Source organism: Triturus cristatus, chromosome 7 (genome assembly GCF_964204655.1).
Source record: "Triturus cristatus chromosome 7, aTriCri1.1, whole genome shotgun sequence".
In the NCBI taxonomy this organism is placed as follows: Eukaryota; Metazoa; Chordata; class Amphibia; order Caudata; family Salamandridae; genus Triturus; species Triturus cristatus.
The window spans coordinates 342,785,238-342,801,159 of NC_140590.1; the positions used below are offsets into that span (position 1 = coordinate 342,785,238).

The 15,922-nt window shown below is 48.2% G+C and overlaps 1 protein-coding gene across 2 annotated transcripts in view; it reads right to left on the reverse strand.

The window, feature by feature from the left end:
* Window positions 1-15,922, reverse strand: part of LOC146809618 (myosin-7) — a 94,814-nt gene that overhangs the window by 29,261 nt on the left and 49,631 nt on the right. For both annotated transcript variants that reach the window (XM_085616464.1, XM_085616465.1), the window contains exons 12-16: window positions 9,562-9,700; window positions 8,002-8,120; window positions 7,700-7,849; window positions 5,725-5,895; window positions 3,332-3,641 (exon numbers count right to left, since the gene is read on the reverse strand). In XM_085616464.1, the coding sequence (XP_085472590.1) occupies window positions 3,332-3,641; window positions 5,725-5,895; window positions 7,700-7,849; window positions 8,002-8,120; window positions 9,562-9,700 (889 nt within the window). The remainder of the gene's footprint in view (window positions 1-3,331; window positions 3,642-5,724; window positions 5,896-7,699; window positions 7,850-8,001; window positions 8,121-9,561; window positions 9,701-15,922) is intronic.

Genomic DNA, 15,922 nt, shown 5'->3' on the forward strand with positions numbered 1-15,922 from the left:
TGAGTATTTTTTTATGCAAAGTAGCATTGTCATTTGGCAAAATGTTTCACAATTTTATGCAATTTTGTGAAAGTGTGGTTTTAATATAAAAGTGGTTATAAAGTGTCTCAGTAGACGTAGTTTTCACGTGGGGGCACACCAGCGGGCAACTGGTAGATGCAAAAAAATATTTCTCAAGCTAGACATTTTCTGCAACACCCAACCTCACTGAAGTGAAAATGACTCAAACCCGAAAAAAATATTTTTTTTTTTAAAAGTCCCCAAATGCATGGTAACTTGAATTTCAGATTTCTTTTACAATTTCTGCCTATAAGTTAAATTTCAACCAGGCCTACGATTTCTTTCTACCCGATGTTTTCCTATCTCTTCCTATCTTTTCTTGGTATTCCTTCCTTGCTTCTCCTTTCTGTTCCTATCTCTCCTTGGTTTTCCTTTCCCGCTTCGCCCTGTCTGTTCCTGTTTGCACCAGTGACCCGTTCCGCTCCGTGAGCACCTTGCTATCACCAGCCTTTCGTGTCTCTAGGAACCCTGTCCCGTGCAACCCCCAGCCCCCATCCCTCCTCATTGACTAGCCCCTTTATACTTACGGGTTGAAATGATTGTGTTGCAGACACACACACACACACAATACATTGATTTGCACTTTGTTTGTGGGTGTGTTTGTTTACACCCAGAAGTTTGTCATATGCACAAAACATGCCCACTTACAAACACATGTATAATAATCTCGGATTTATTGTTTACCGGCCTATGGATGCTTAAAATCTTGCAGTACAAAGCTGGTGACGTGTATATACCAACACCGGCATCGAGGTCTTTGTATACAGATATGGAGATGTGCCCCAACTCACACATATATATGTCTATGTGGCAGTGTCCAAATGTATGAGCATGTGATAACACATATTCAAACACACACATATACACGCATGTAGGGGACACAGGCGAGGTTCACAGAGTCGGCGATAGACTCTGTCGTCGCCCTTTCGTTTCAGTTTCCATAGTAATAGTTTTATACATGTAAAAAAGTATCTATGTATTGGCATTTATAAAACTAGTTCTTGTGTACAGTAAATCATAAGGTAGGCATTTATATAAGCGTAACTTTGTATCAACTATCCGAAAAAACTCCCACACATATACTCTCACATAGCTAACACACCTCACACACCCAATGACTCTCTCGCCACCTCCAAGCACACTCACTCTTTCATAAATGGACACACACTAGCCCCCCGACACACGCCCCTCTCTCACACACACACACACACAATCGCACATTCCCTCTCAGTCACGCACACACTCTTACGCACACGTGTTTTTATTCTCTCTCACACATATGTAGCACCTTACACATAGACTCATTCTCACGCACATAGGTATGCACACACAACACTTTCTTCCACACGTGTGTGCATGCACATACTCTCACAAACCTAATCACTCTCTCGCCACCTCCATGCACACTTACTCTTTTATAAATGAACACACACCAGCCCCCAAACACACATATATTCCCTGTCAGGCACGCACACATACTCTCATGCACTCTTACTATTATTCTCTCCCACACAGCCCTTTACACTGAGTCTTTCTCACGCACATATGTATGCACACACGCTACACATTCATCCACGCACGCACACACACATACAAAACACAAACATTTTCTCTCGGGCACGCACATTTAGTCACACACACGTCTTCTTATTCGAACACATCTCACATATATAGTCTCACACAGACCCTGGGTCACACGTACACACACTGAGCACAAGGATACACTAATTCAGCCTCACACACACTCCTTCACGCACACGCGAGCTCCCTCTCTCCACGTGCGGCAGTAAATCACCGCGGTCCTCAGATCCTGGTGGGAAAGTTGGAATATTTCGGTGGGGGTGAAAAGCAATCCGCAGCCTCGGTCGAACGCAGCTGCGATCAATAGCGGGCTCTAATAAGTGTAATAGGTTTTAATCGAGTATTTATCCAAATTGTGACCTTATAATTTAGATATTAGCAGAGACTTTGCAAGCTGCCTGAAAGAGATATTCACGACTCGATAATAGGATATCGACCGGCCGGGGGGACATGCCACTCCGGGCCCGGCCTCTAGCGCCCGGCCTCTTTACGGTGCTAAGCACATTTTGCTATAAATGTAATCAAAGGGATTTAATTGTTTTTCCAGAGATAACTAGCGTTTTGTCACAATTAGTTCGATTTCTCCTAAAAAAGAAGAAGCCAAGGGGAGAGAGAAAATTGAAACTGTCACCCTGAGCGTCCAGCAGCAGGCCGGGCGGGGAGATGCCTTTGAGAAGGGCCGGTGTTATTGGGAAGGAGAAGGGAAAGTCAAGGGGGGACACTGAAGCGAGGAGACCTCAGTGTGCCTGGTAGTGCCTGCAGACTTTCTCATCTTTAAGGGGCCATCTATTTCTAATCAGCATGGCTGCGCTAAGGCTGTGCTAATTAGAAACAGATGGCCCCCCTAAAGATAAGAAAGTGCTTCACGACAGCCGTGAAGCAGATGACCCAGTCTGGATGGGCCGGACGAAAGGGAGAAAGGGCAGTGGCCAAAAGGCATCATTTTCAATGGGAAGCCAGCGTTTAGCATAAAGACTGACGCGACCCAATGAAAATGATGGGCAGGGCTTGAAGTCCCCTTCTGAAAGCTCCTCTCTCACTTTAGGTCTCACCGAGCGAGCAGCGCATGCGCTGCAACGTTAGTCGAGACCTAAAAAATATTAAAAGGATAAGGGATAACGGGTGGGAATGGAGTGCTGGGCGGGGGCATCAAGGGGTGAGGAAGAAATCGGGAGTGGGCAGGGCCGAGGGAGCAATGGAAGTGCTTGAGGGTAGGTCTGGTGGGAGGACAAAAAATATTAATAAGGAAAGCCAGGGATAAGGTGAGGAAAGCTTTAGAGGAGCTTTGGGGGGGGCATGCATAGGTTGCAGGTGTTTTGGGTGTAGGAATCAGGATACACAAGGCAGAGAGTTAGAAAACATACACACTTTTGTGGAGTGCTTACAGATAAAGAAAACAGTAGTTCTCTGAATGTGAGCAATGAAAGAATACAAGTCATCCAATAAAAAGAATAGTAAACAGACTATGCTCCACGGGAGGGACAAATACAAGAAGAGAAAGGCAAGCCAATCAGAAGCAAGCAAATGAGAGTGACAATAAAGCCAGCTTATGGTAAGCTATACAGGGGCCCTTTCCCCACTATAATGTTTCAGTATGGTACACAACAGGCTGTTGTCTACACACAGCTAAGAGTTGTTTGGTAGGCAAGACCTTAAAAATGGACTGTAACTGCCATGCAGCTGTGGTTACCTGCGTCAGCACTGGCGTAGTTTGCAAACAGATTTGCTAGGAGCTTAAGAGAGGACTTTTGGTAAAGCCCCACCACAGTTTCGTTCAGGGGGTCCTTGTTCTTCTGCAGCCAGCCCATGATGTTGTAGTCTACTGTTCCCGCATAGTGCATAAGGGCGAAGTGTGCCTCTGGCTTGCCCTTGATGTTGCGTGGTTTCTGGAAGTTGGCAGACTTGCCAAGATGGTTGTCGTAGAGCTTGGCCTTGAATGTCGTGTCAGAGGCCTTTGGGAACATGCACTCCTCCTCCAGGATAGACATAATGCCCATTGGCTGTAAGAAAAGGCAAGTCAGCAAATCTGTCGTTAGTTCAGGGTAACAAACTGAAGGTCTAACTCGAAGATGAGAGGAGTGGAGGGGCTAAGAGGACCACCTCAGGCCTGTGAGGTTCTTTGGGCAGTCCCTCACTCTATGATAGATCCTGTGTTCCTAAAATGGACCCTATTCCTCAATGGAGCCCACATTTGTCAAACCCCTCCTGCCGAGTCCACCTTCCAATGTGAAGAAAATGCAGATATTTAATGGAGAGCTTGAATAAAGGATTCCTTCTCCCACCTGCCTCCATTTTCTCCGATAGGACTCCCCCATTCCTCTGTCCCCATGCAATAGCTTTATACCCCTTCCGTCACCGCTTGCTCAATATTGTTGACATAGGCTTGCAATTGAGGCTCCACATTCCTTGATGGGTATACCATTCCATTGAGGAGCACCTATTCCCCGAACATCCTTCCTTTCCCACATAGTGATGAAATCTAGGGAAGCCTTTAAAGGAGCATCATCTTCATTAAATTGACAGCTCTTTCATGCACCTGATACCCTCACCCCATGGACCTCCATGATGACGTTACGGTAGAGCTGAAATGGAACCTAGCATTGCTTAATCGTTCCCAAATTCCATTAACAGCCCTTATTCTGCAGGTCGCCTAACTGTTCTCTCGGTAACCCCCACCCAGTTCTCAGTAACGCTTGTACAGGCCTGCAGTGCAGTCCATCATTCCTCCATGGCTCCCTCCATTTCATTGGAAGTCTTTCATTCCCTGGTAGCCCTCCATTCCCTTGCTGGCCCGCCGCTGCTCACACTCCAATCGTGGTTGATGCAGGCTTGCAATGGAGTCCATCATTTCCCTAACAAACTCCATTCCCACATCAGCCCCTTCAATCCCCTCACAGCCCACGAGTGGTTCACCGGTCCCCACTGCCCACCTTCTTGATGAGGTTGATGCAGGTCTCCAGTGGAACCCACTATTCCTCAATACCATCCCATGTTACACTGATAACCTCCATTCTCATATCAGTCTCTTCCACCCCCAGACACCACACAAATCGCTCAATGGTCACCACTGCTCACCTTCTCGATAATGTTGATGCAGGTCTGCAATGGAGCCCTTCATTCCTTAATAGCTTCCCGCATTCCACTGATAACCTCAAATCACACATCAACCCCTTCCACCCCCAGACACCGCACGGGTCGCTCAACAGTCTACTGCCCACCTTCTCGAGGAGGTTGATGCAGGTCTGCAATGGAGCCCCTCATTCCTCAATAACTTGCCGTGTTCCACTGATAACCTCCTTTCTCATATCAGCCCCTTCCACCCCCAGACACCCCACAAATCGCTCAATGGTCACCACTGTCCACCTTCTCGATAAGGTCAATGCAGGTCTGCAATGGAACCCATCATTCCTCAATAGCTTCCCGCATTCCACTGATAACCTCAATTCCCACATCAACTCCTTCCACCCCCGGACACCCCACGAGTCGCTCAACGGTCCCCACTGCCCACCTTCTTGATGAGGTTGATGCAGGTCTCCAGTGCAGCCCACCTTTCCTCAATACCTTCCCATGTTACACTGATAACCTCCATTCTCACATCAGCCCCTTCCACCCCCAGACACCCCACAAATCGCTCAATGGTCACCACTGCCCACCTTCTCGATAATGGTGATGTAGGTCTGCAATGGAGCCCATCATTCCTTAATAGCTTCCCTCATTCCACTGAAAACCTCAATTCCCACATCCAACCCTTCCACCCCCGGACACCCCACGAGTCGCTCAACAGTCTACTGCCCACCTTCTCGAGGAGGTTGATGCAGGTCTGCAATGGAGCCCCTCATTCCTCAATAACTTGCCATGTTCCACTGATAACCTCCATTCTCATATCGCCCCTTCAACCCCCGGACACCACATGAGTCGCTCAATGGTCACCATTGCCCACCTTCTAGATAAGGTCGATGCAGGTCTGCAATGGAGCCCATAATTTCTCAATAGCTTCCAGTGGAACTGATACTCTCGATTCCCATCTCAGCCCCTTCAATTCCCTCACAGCCCATGAGTCGCGCAATGGTCCCCTATGCCCACCTTCTCGATGAGGTCGATGCAGGCCTGCAGGTCCATGCCAAAGTCGATGAACTCCCACTCAATGCCTTCCTTCTTGTACTCCTCCTGCTCCAGCACGAACATGTGATGGTTGAAGAACTGCTGTAGCTTCTCGTTGGTGAAGTTAATGCAGAGCTGCTCGAAGCTGTTGAACTGTTTAGGGGTAAAAGAGAAGTGGTCAGACACAGAGTGGTGGACACGTGCCCATGTGTGGTCCATCTGGAACCTGGTGAGGACTTCCACATAGCGGCCCCAACTTCACAACAACCGGAAGACACAAACAGTGCTCGTACATCATTTCCTACAGCTCGTAGTTGGTGCTCTTACAACAAAATCTACAGCTCACAAACAAAGCTTACAACTATCCTTAAGATTCCCCCATAGCCACTGATTCTACAACCACTTCTAACAGCTCTCTCCTACAGCTCTTTCACAGCCAGTGCTCTGTAACAACTCCCTACAGCTCCTTCACAGCCAGTGCTCTGTAACCACTCCCTACAGCTCCTGCATAGACAGTGATTCTCTAACAATTCCCTACAGCTCACTTACAATGATTCTACAATCGCTGTGTGCACTTCATACACTAAATGCAATCACTACAGCTAATGTACAGCCAGTGCTGCTATAACCATTCCATACTGCTTCCTCAGAGCTGATGTCTCCACAAATACCCCCTACAACTAAAACACATACAGCGCTTCTACAACTACGCACTACACTCCCTGCAGCACAAGCAATGCCTCCATCTCCCTCACAGCCAATGCTCCTCCACCCTTGCTCCTGCTGGGGTCTCTGCTGGGCTCTCTGGTACTTCTGTAGGACACCAGCCTCTGTGCTGCTCAGCCAGACTCCAAAAAGGCACTTGAGACATCACTGAACAATGGCAATGTCGACTTGTTGTTTACACATGTCTTTCACTCTAAGTGGTCTGGGCTCATAAAACTCTATGAAGGTGTAACTCGACAGCCGTTGGAAATCCCACCCCCTGCATCCTGCAGTGTCGCATGGATCTCCCTGGACACTGCATGCCTTTTCTCAAGTAGTAAAACGCAGACCTGCACAACTGTCCTAGTTGGTGAGTGGATGTACACGTGTGTTGACCGACCTCTGTGGTTTTGACTGTTCGCTGAAGGGTAGGCCTGGCCAGCCTCAGGGTATCTTCCATGGCTTTCTGTGATCAGAGCTGCAGATGAAGCGTGACCTGTACGCACAAACTGTTGATGGCTGCTAATAACCTCCGTGTCACCTCCTTCTCTATCCCCTAAGTTGGTGTTGTACAACATTGGCCCACGAGGGTTGAGAGCTTGCCGGATTTTCAGTAATGCCTCCAGCTAGAAAATGATGTACCCTTTTTTGCATATTGAATGGATCTCTTGTAAATAGCTTGAAAATGTAGCATGGCCCCGGCCGGCGTCGAACAACGGTGGTAGAGAGCCCTTCCGCTGGATTGTGGCATGACTTCGCCCCTTGTGGTCAGGTGATTCCTTTTCCAGATATTTTTTGTCCTCTACTCTTTGTTGCCAGAGCCTTGATCTCTAATTCCTGTAGGAGCCAAGGTGGCCCCCATGGCTATGAGTGGAAGAGAGGAGGAAGCCACTACAGTCTCACCCAAACCTCTGCATCGACTGGTTAATTCAGCCAGACCAGGATCAGCCTGATGTGGTTCCCATCAGCTCCCTCTACGCACCCCATCGAACTAACTGGTAGTCCCTTGTAGGTGTCTACCTTTATGAAAGGTTGAGTGGCTTGTAATATGTATCCCCCCTGGCGTAACTGCTTTATTTTAACCATCTTTGCTCATCTACACCCTACACTCTCCTTGGAGCCTTGATAAGTTGTCTTTGCATTAAGCGGGAAACCTTGTACTGGTAGGGACAGCTCAGTGGCTCTACTGCCAGAGACGCTTGTCTACGGCACACTGGTCACAGACTGAGCTTGTGATAAGGACATCGCTTACATCAAAGATCTCAAAGCCGGCGATGTCCAGGACGCCAATGAAGTACTGCCGGGGCTGCTTGGTCTCCAGAGTAGTATTGATGCGCACCACCATCCACAGGAACATCTTTTCGTACACTGACTTGGCCAGGGCACCGGTGGAGTAAGTGACCTGAAAGACACAGACATTCTGTGAAAGTGCGGACACTGGGGTGCTGTGACAGGGCTAATGTGGACCACAGTGCACAGCATTTGGGAAAAGGCACACGCTGTCTCTAAAGCCTGTGGTTGTGCACTGCAAACGTGGCGACATCCAAGGCTCACCTGCTGGACATTCTGCCCCTTGGTCACGTACTCGTTACCCACTTTCACCCGGGGGTGGCACAGGCCCTTCAGCAGGTCAGCCGAGTTCAGGCCCATCAGATAGGCGGACTTGTCGGCTTCTGCAACATGAGGAAGGAATGAAATGTTACCTCAAGCTTTGACTGTGCAGCACACCAAGCAACACATGCAGCATTCTCAAGGCCCTCTCATCATGTCACATAGTATTAAACACGGTGCATTCATTACCACTTACAGTGTATCTATGCCACATACAAGGGGAAGCTATGTAACGCTATACGCTAGAACACACAGTGATAAAATCACTGCACAGGTGGCGTCATATCCCAGTATACACACATCACGCAGTTGTACTGATTATCACTCAGTTTATATCAGCACATCAAGGGAGGACGAGTATCACTCTGTCTATCTATTACTCAGCATAAAATGTTATCATTTAAATTGTGTATACATTACACATCCCTATTTAACATAGTCTGAAAGCTAGCAAAGGGTATGTTAATTATCGGACATACGATATATAGAGTTATAGATAGGTAACCAGTTTTGTTATAAGCTGTTGTGATGCCATAGCAAGGAGTTGTGACTTTCAGAAACTGAAATAAAGGATAGAGGCTCTCTATGAGAGACATACATAACAAACGTATATAACATTATGTAACAACAGGAAGGTTCACAGTTGATCCCCCCTCCCCACCGCTAACATCAATGGTGATCGTTGACCCGGAGTAGCGGGATTTGATACATTTATGCTGTTACTGGGCTTGTGTGTTTGTGGGCACCAGCCCTGTAAACTGGCAGTTTGCTGCTAGTGACAATCGCTTTTTCAGAAACCCCAGAGTGCAATGCAACAGAGCTGCGTGGCCTACGCTGCTTCCCATCCTTAATGTGCTCTCGGTTCACCCACTGTCCTTGCTGGGCCCAATGGCCTGTAGACTCACTGGAAGTGCAGGCGGATGGCCCAGGGCTACAGCCCTGCCATACTAGGCCAGAGAGTGCAAGGGCTTGACAGTTAACACCCCAGGGGGTTGCCTCTAAAATTCGGATGTCTTCCCTGTCCCCCCACACATACACACACAAGGCAGAGCAAGTGGTACTCACCAACTCTACCTCTGTTTTATTCTCACCCCCTCCCCGACTCCGCAGGTAAACATGCATTAGGACTCGGAGTAGAAGCGGCCAGGCTTGGCTGTCCCTGCAGGAGTCCTGGGCAGAGGTCTGGGAACACACCCGCATTGGACAGGGGAAAGACACTCACCTGATCATACAGATCAGTGCACAAGGTCGCATATTCCCTGACCACAGGAGCAGAGCTCAGGTGGGTTATCCCTTGCTCAAGGAAGGCAGTAGAGCTGTGACTCGGCACCGGAACACCAGTTTCCACATATTATTCCCCATAAACGTGTAATCTTCGTAATCCCTCCTCCCGAAATTACTAGGATCCCCGTAACAGTAAATCAGGGGAGAGCACTAAAGGGCCTCACTTTGGACACCTCCTCGTGGCGGGGTGGGGGTGGCAGTGTTTGCACATGGACCTACCTTCGGTGCCGTCGGGCTCAGCCTGCTCCTCGCGCTGCTTCTGCTTGAACTTCATGTTCCCGAAGTGCATGATGGCGCCCGTCAGCTTGTACATGGAGTTCTTCTCATCCTGCGTGAAGCCCAGTACGTCAAAGGCGCTCTGCGTGAGAGAGAGGAAAACTGAAGGGCTCGTGGACAATATTCTATCACCCAAATATTGGCAGAAATGCACCCCGATCTGAAACTTTGAGGTGGGTAGGCCAACTGAAGGCCTGGCTCTGCTCGAGGTACTTTTGGGACCGCAAGACAAGAGCAAACTGGGCCTTCTTCATGTACTTATAGCTCCCATCAACTTAGCTAAATCACTGACCCCCCCCCCCCCCCCCATCACTCCTGCAGCGGAGGAGGTGCTGCCCAGCACTGCGTCCTCCTCGTTGACTGGCAGGGAGGTCCCAGGAGAGTGCTGTGAAAGTACTCAGAGGGACGCTTCTTGAATGACTCTGTCCGAAGACCTTTTCCCGCACTCCGCAGGATCTAGATGGCCAGCCATCTGAAGGGCGCTCCCAGCCCAGGAGACAATGAAAAATGCTCCCCAATGAATTAAATGCAATGCATTAGCCTTTGATGTCATTCGGGAGAGACGAGATAGTATTCCTGTCTAGCGCTGAACTGCACAACATGAATCCAGACAACCAGTGATCAATCCTGGCTTCCCCACTTGAACAAATGGTGTGAGCCTAGGCAGCTACTTTTTCCCCACTATGCCTCCTTTCGTCATCACATTTGAACAAGTGGCGGCTGGTGACATTTGAAAGTGGTGTGGCGTAAAACAATTCTGGTACTGCACTGCGGCGAGCGAGCATGCCCAAACCACCTACGGGGGGGTTCAGGGGGGTTGTCCCCCCAAGAATATTTGAAAAAAGAGTGGGCAAATGGTGCATTTTCAAGCACATATGTGAGGTCTACTTGCCTTGTAAAGTCCACCGGGTATGAACATTTTGCCAGGGATTAATTTGGTTCCCAGTCCGGCCCATTATAAAGCAATACATTTGTGACATCTACCCCACAAAAGGGATCTTTCGTGGATGGAAAATGCCAGTCACTCCTTTCCGTGGTACTGGCTGGAGGTGGGAATATACTTTTGTTTAGACACGGCTTAGTGCGATCCCTGGCAGGGTTTATCAGTGGAGTCCAGGCCCTTTCAGGCACCCACTGGAGTACTCTCATCAGGGTGAGCTCACCCACAGAGCCACCTGGACAAAGAGGAACAAAGCCACAACAAAGGTGGGACACATACTGCGGAAGTGGGGGAGGAGCGTCACTCACCTGGACCAGCCTTGGCTGCTGAAAGGACTTCAGTCCCCTGTGCTCTGTAGCGACTGTAGTACAATATCAGACACGTTGGCCCTCTGAATCAATGGCTTCCTAGAAGCCGCCTTCTTACATAGGAGTGACGTGTGCCCGTCTGCCTCTGCCTGGACTTGAGTACTGTCTGAGACTGCGGAAAGATGTGTTTTATGTGTTTTCCACAGGCTGCTTCTTATAAAGCAGCAGACAACCTCTGTCTCAACCAGCAGCATGAAAAGAAGTGAGCGCAGGTTCCGAGCACCCAGACACCCTCTATTCTGCCATTGTCCAACTTCTGTCATTCACACAGAGCACCCCATCTTTATGGGACTACAAGCGCCACTATCAGCGAGCCAAATGTGGGCCAAAGATAGCCATGATTTGATGAGGACCTGAGATGCAGTGACTCTGTCTTACGCAGTTTTTCCATGTGACGGCTCAGACATTCTCTGACAGATCGTAGGTACCCCTGTGTTTTACAGCTCACCAGTACCCCCACAGACTAACAGAGTGCCCCCCTGCGGGATACGGCTTATGTCTGAACCTGCAGTATGCATGTGTTATCACACTATATGCAGTCCAATACCGGGTGTGTCCTGCATTGTAGTAAAACCTGTACCTTAATAAATAATTAGACACAACCTATTGAACCTGAGCATCTACACAACAAATCCATTTAGTGCTTAACTGCATTTCAGCGCTGTGACCTGCGAGAGGCACTAGAGAAGTACAATAGTGATGAACAGATGCCCAATAAATTGCACAAAGAGACACAGGCAGCATGCCAGAGTAGAAAACGTGTGCACCAGATTTCAGAAGGATTTAATCTGCGCATACCCACTGTGTGCTCCTCGATTTATAGTTGGTGCGAACAGAAGACGAGCTATTGGTTCCTCACTCTCTCTGACATGTTTGTAGTTACCAATCCGCAACAGGCTGCTTCCCCAACTCTGGCTTGCAGCAGACTGTGACTTGGAGCTTTAATAAACGAGTACCACACACCGTACAAGTACACCAACAGACAAACTTCAGAACACTTTCCTGTCAGGCATCAGCAAAAAATAAAAGTGCCAGTGGAAAGACCCACACAGCCATTGTCTGTGAAGGGCCCCAGAGGCAATTCCAGGGCAAGGTAGCGCTCCGTGCTCATGAACACGACGACCTACACATGAATGCCAAGGACAGACAGATTGGCATTGTCCGTGCTTGGCTTTTTTGTTTAATTGCAGTGAATGCCAACTTCATGCGTGGACTGCAGCCCAGAAATAACAGATGCAATCAATTAAAAAAAAAAATACTACTTGAAAAAATCTAACGTGGCTTGAAAATGTAGTTCTTCAGGAACGAGGACAGAAAAAGGATAAAACTGCTAAGAGACAGGTCCGCCCATGGGCGTCCGCAGAAATTTTTCCAGGGGGGGGGCGAACCTGGCAAATGAAGGGGCGTGGCTAATGTTAATCAATAGGGGCGGGGCTAAAATGGCAGACAATCAGGATCGGATAATGTTCAGGCCAACCTGAGAAAAACAAGCATTGGCATAGCCAATAGGTCTCGCCTTTGGGACCTTATGACTGACTCACTGACTGAAGAACTTATATAGCTCACTTTTGCCGAGGCGTCTTGGCGCTGGGTAAGTATGATGCCGGCAGTATAAGTATTTAGTTCTGCAGCAGGTCCCAAAGGCGAGACCAATTGGCTATGCCAATGCTTGTTGTTATATCTGGGCATGTTGAGAGGCTAGGGGACTGGGTCTCGATGTCGGGTTGGGAGCACAGCAATGACCTACTCAATTTGAATACGTAGGTAATACAACCGGAGGGGTGAAATGAAAGGTTCACTACCAGGAATAACAGGAAGGTAGAAAGTTAGGCTGGTTAGAAAGGTAAGGAGGGGTAGAGGCAGGCATGGTGGTGAGGGGAGAAACAGATGCATGCTAGGAGAGTGCTGTGAGGGAGTGAGGCGAAATGGGAAGAGGCACTGAAAGGTGGTTCGGGTAAAGACCGTAGTAAGGCAAACAGAAGGGTAGCGAGGGGTGAAGGGTAGACAAAGAAGTGAGGTGTAGAAGAAAAAGATTCAGGAGCAGAGACAGGTAAATCAAAGCTGGAGAGGATAGAATAACGCAGTCGTAGAACGTGAGGGGGCCAGGTAGAGAGAGGGAGAGGTGTGTCATAGACAGGTAGAGACAGCTGAGGAAGAGGGAATAATAAAGACTGAGGTAGACAGGTGAGGTAGAGGGGCGCGTTGATATAAAAGAAGTACAGAGATGTGTCACAGATATTACTGAAGAGGAAAAGAAGTATAGATATTGAGAAAGATGTAAGGCACTAAAAGAAGTAAGGGGGTGAACAGAGGTAGAACGAGTGGAAGGGGAGAGAACACGTAGAAGATGAATGGCAGGGTAAAATGAGCGATCAGGCAGTGAGTGTGAGGAGTGGGATACAGAGGCATATGTGGCAGTGAGCGTGATGTGCGGGGTACAGAGGGATATGTTGTGGCAGTGTGCACAAGGTGCGGGGTACAGAGGGATATGTTGTGGCAGTGCGCACAAGGTGCGGGGTACAGAGGGATATGTTGTGGCAGTTAGCGCAAGGTGTGGGGTACAGAGGAATATGTTGTGGCAGTTAGTGCCTGGTGTGTGGTACATAGGGATATAAGGCAGTGAGCGCGGGCAGGGCCGGCTTAAGCGCTCGTGGCGCCCAGTGCAACAATGCTTTTTGGCACCCCCAATGACCACCTCCACTACAGGTTCTTCATAACCATCCTTTGACAGCGCCCCTCAAGCCTCCGTAACCATTCAGTCTCAGGTGCATTTAATTCATTTTATAGCGCCGCTCCTATCTGTGTAAGGTTTCAGAACACTTTACATTACAGAGATTACATAGAGACAATCAATCATAAGTGTGTAAATCAGTGCATAGGAAATGTAACATAAGAGAGAGGACAAGAAGGTGAAGGAGTCACAGGTCATCCGTACAGGTAGGCAGGATAGTTTAAGAGTGCTTGGTCAGGAGAATCAGAAACCTAGAATTTAAAACCTAGCACCATGGATGGGGGGTTCTCTTTATTAACAAGAATTGATTTCTACCCAAATTAACCCATTTTGCCACATTAGGATAATGAAAAGCTGGGGGGAAATCATAACGCTCTAGCCCAGTTTGCATGCATCTTTGATAAGTAACTTGCTCACTGTTCCACATTAGGATTTTAACTCATAAAGAGTTATCAACAATATGGTCTCTCTGACAAAAGTGTGACCCACTGACCTATTTACATTACATTATACGCACTTTGTGAGCTGCACGTTCTTTGCAGCAAGCATAGTAACCCTCTGCGCTACCTTAGGATGAGTAGAAACTTCCATTACACAAAACTTCGATCTCTCCCTCTCTAAGAAGTGCATTAACCCCTTCAGTGCCCATGACGAGATAGTCTCGTCATGGAGCGCGGTTGCGCTGTGCCCATGACGAGACTATCTCGTCTATATTACCTTACAATCAATATTCAACAACAGAAATCACTTTTTTCACCAGCACGTTTATAGGTGTCATATTTCTAATTAGATGAAGTTTATCTAAGAATTTATTAAAGGAGAACAGAGAACCGTGGGGACCAACAAAGCAAGTCAGTGAGTTTAAAGTATATCATTAAAACAAGAATATTGAACAACGTGAAATTGAAAAGCATTGCGGGTGGCGGAAACTACCCTCCACTTGCCTCTGTTACCTGTTTAATACTTTCTGTTGTACCCTTGCCCTCGTTGCATTAAAGAAGCTTGCATTTTAATTTAAACAATCATTAGCGAAGACGACAGCTCAGCTTTAATGTGCTAACACACGCAAGCAGCAATGGGCCCGGTCTGTGTTTGCAAACATTAGCACACTTCTAAAAAAAAAAAGCAATCGCACCCTCTCTGATGTAGGGCCATTATTTTATTGGAGCCGTTATAGAATATGGCATTTTTATATTTCACAGTAAAACCGTTAACTTTGAATGTCTCATACAGCACAGGCATATAGTGCGGTCCCTTTTCAATGCCCGATGAGGTGTGCTTCAGGCGGCAATGATAGACACAGAGCGGGCTTTTTACTAGGAAACAGAAGCGTTTCTCTGCCGATTTCGGCCTTCGTGCGTTCCAATGACTGGAACACTGCAGTGTCCATTTTTGTTAAATGGTCTGTTATGGGCAATGATTAAATAAATATGACATATGTACCCATGTACGCAACAAAGAAATCATGCGGGACCCTACAAAGTGCACATGATCACGCACAGAAAAGAGATCAGTGAAGTCAGCGGCGCTATACAAATACCCACGGGGAAGACATATTTCTAACTGAACTACGTTGACTTAAGCTTATATTTCTGTAACCTACACAGTCGCTGCCTGGCATGACGGGGGTGGAAATGGGGTAGTCGCGGGGGGTGGGGATGGGTGGGAAGGCAAGAGGGGTTTAATAATTAAAATAAAACTCACAGTTTGCGCCCGCCTCATGTCCTGGCAGTCCTGCGCTTTCTTTTCCTGCAGCTCTGCCTTGGAATGCGCCTCCCTCCCCTCCGCCAATCACAATGCTGCCATGGCAGCGTTGTGATTGGTGAGGTGCAGCGGAGAGCGCCCCAGCCGGGCCATTTTCTCTATGTAGGCTGCATGTAGCAGCCTACATAGAGAAAATGGGGGAGTGCACATGACTGCTTTGTACGGCCCTGGGACTGACCAAACAGTCAGTACCCACAACAGTGGGCAAAGCCACTCCTCCCCTGCCCATGACCAGGACCGAACACCAGGCACTCCATGCACTTCTGCTTTCTCGCAGTGCAAGAATGCAGAAACATAAAATGGTTGTTTTACCATTTTATGTTTCTGTCTTCTCGCGCTGCGACGGCACCACATGACCCTGCCCTGATGTCGTCCACAAACGTGACGTCAGCGAGATCATATAAGTCCCTCCCGGCGCGCTAACGTCAGTTTTCTTCGGAGAAACTTTTCCGCTGCACAACGTGGAGCCACCAACAAAACTGTGAAAGTATGGGAACAGTG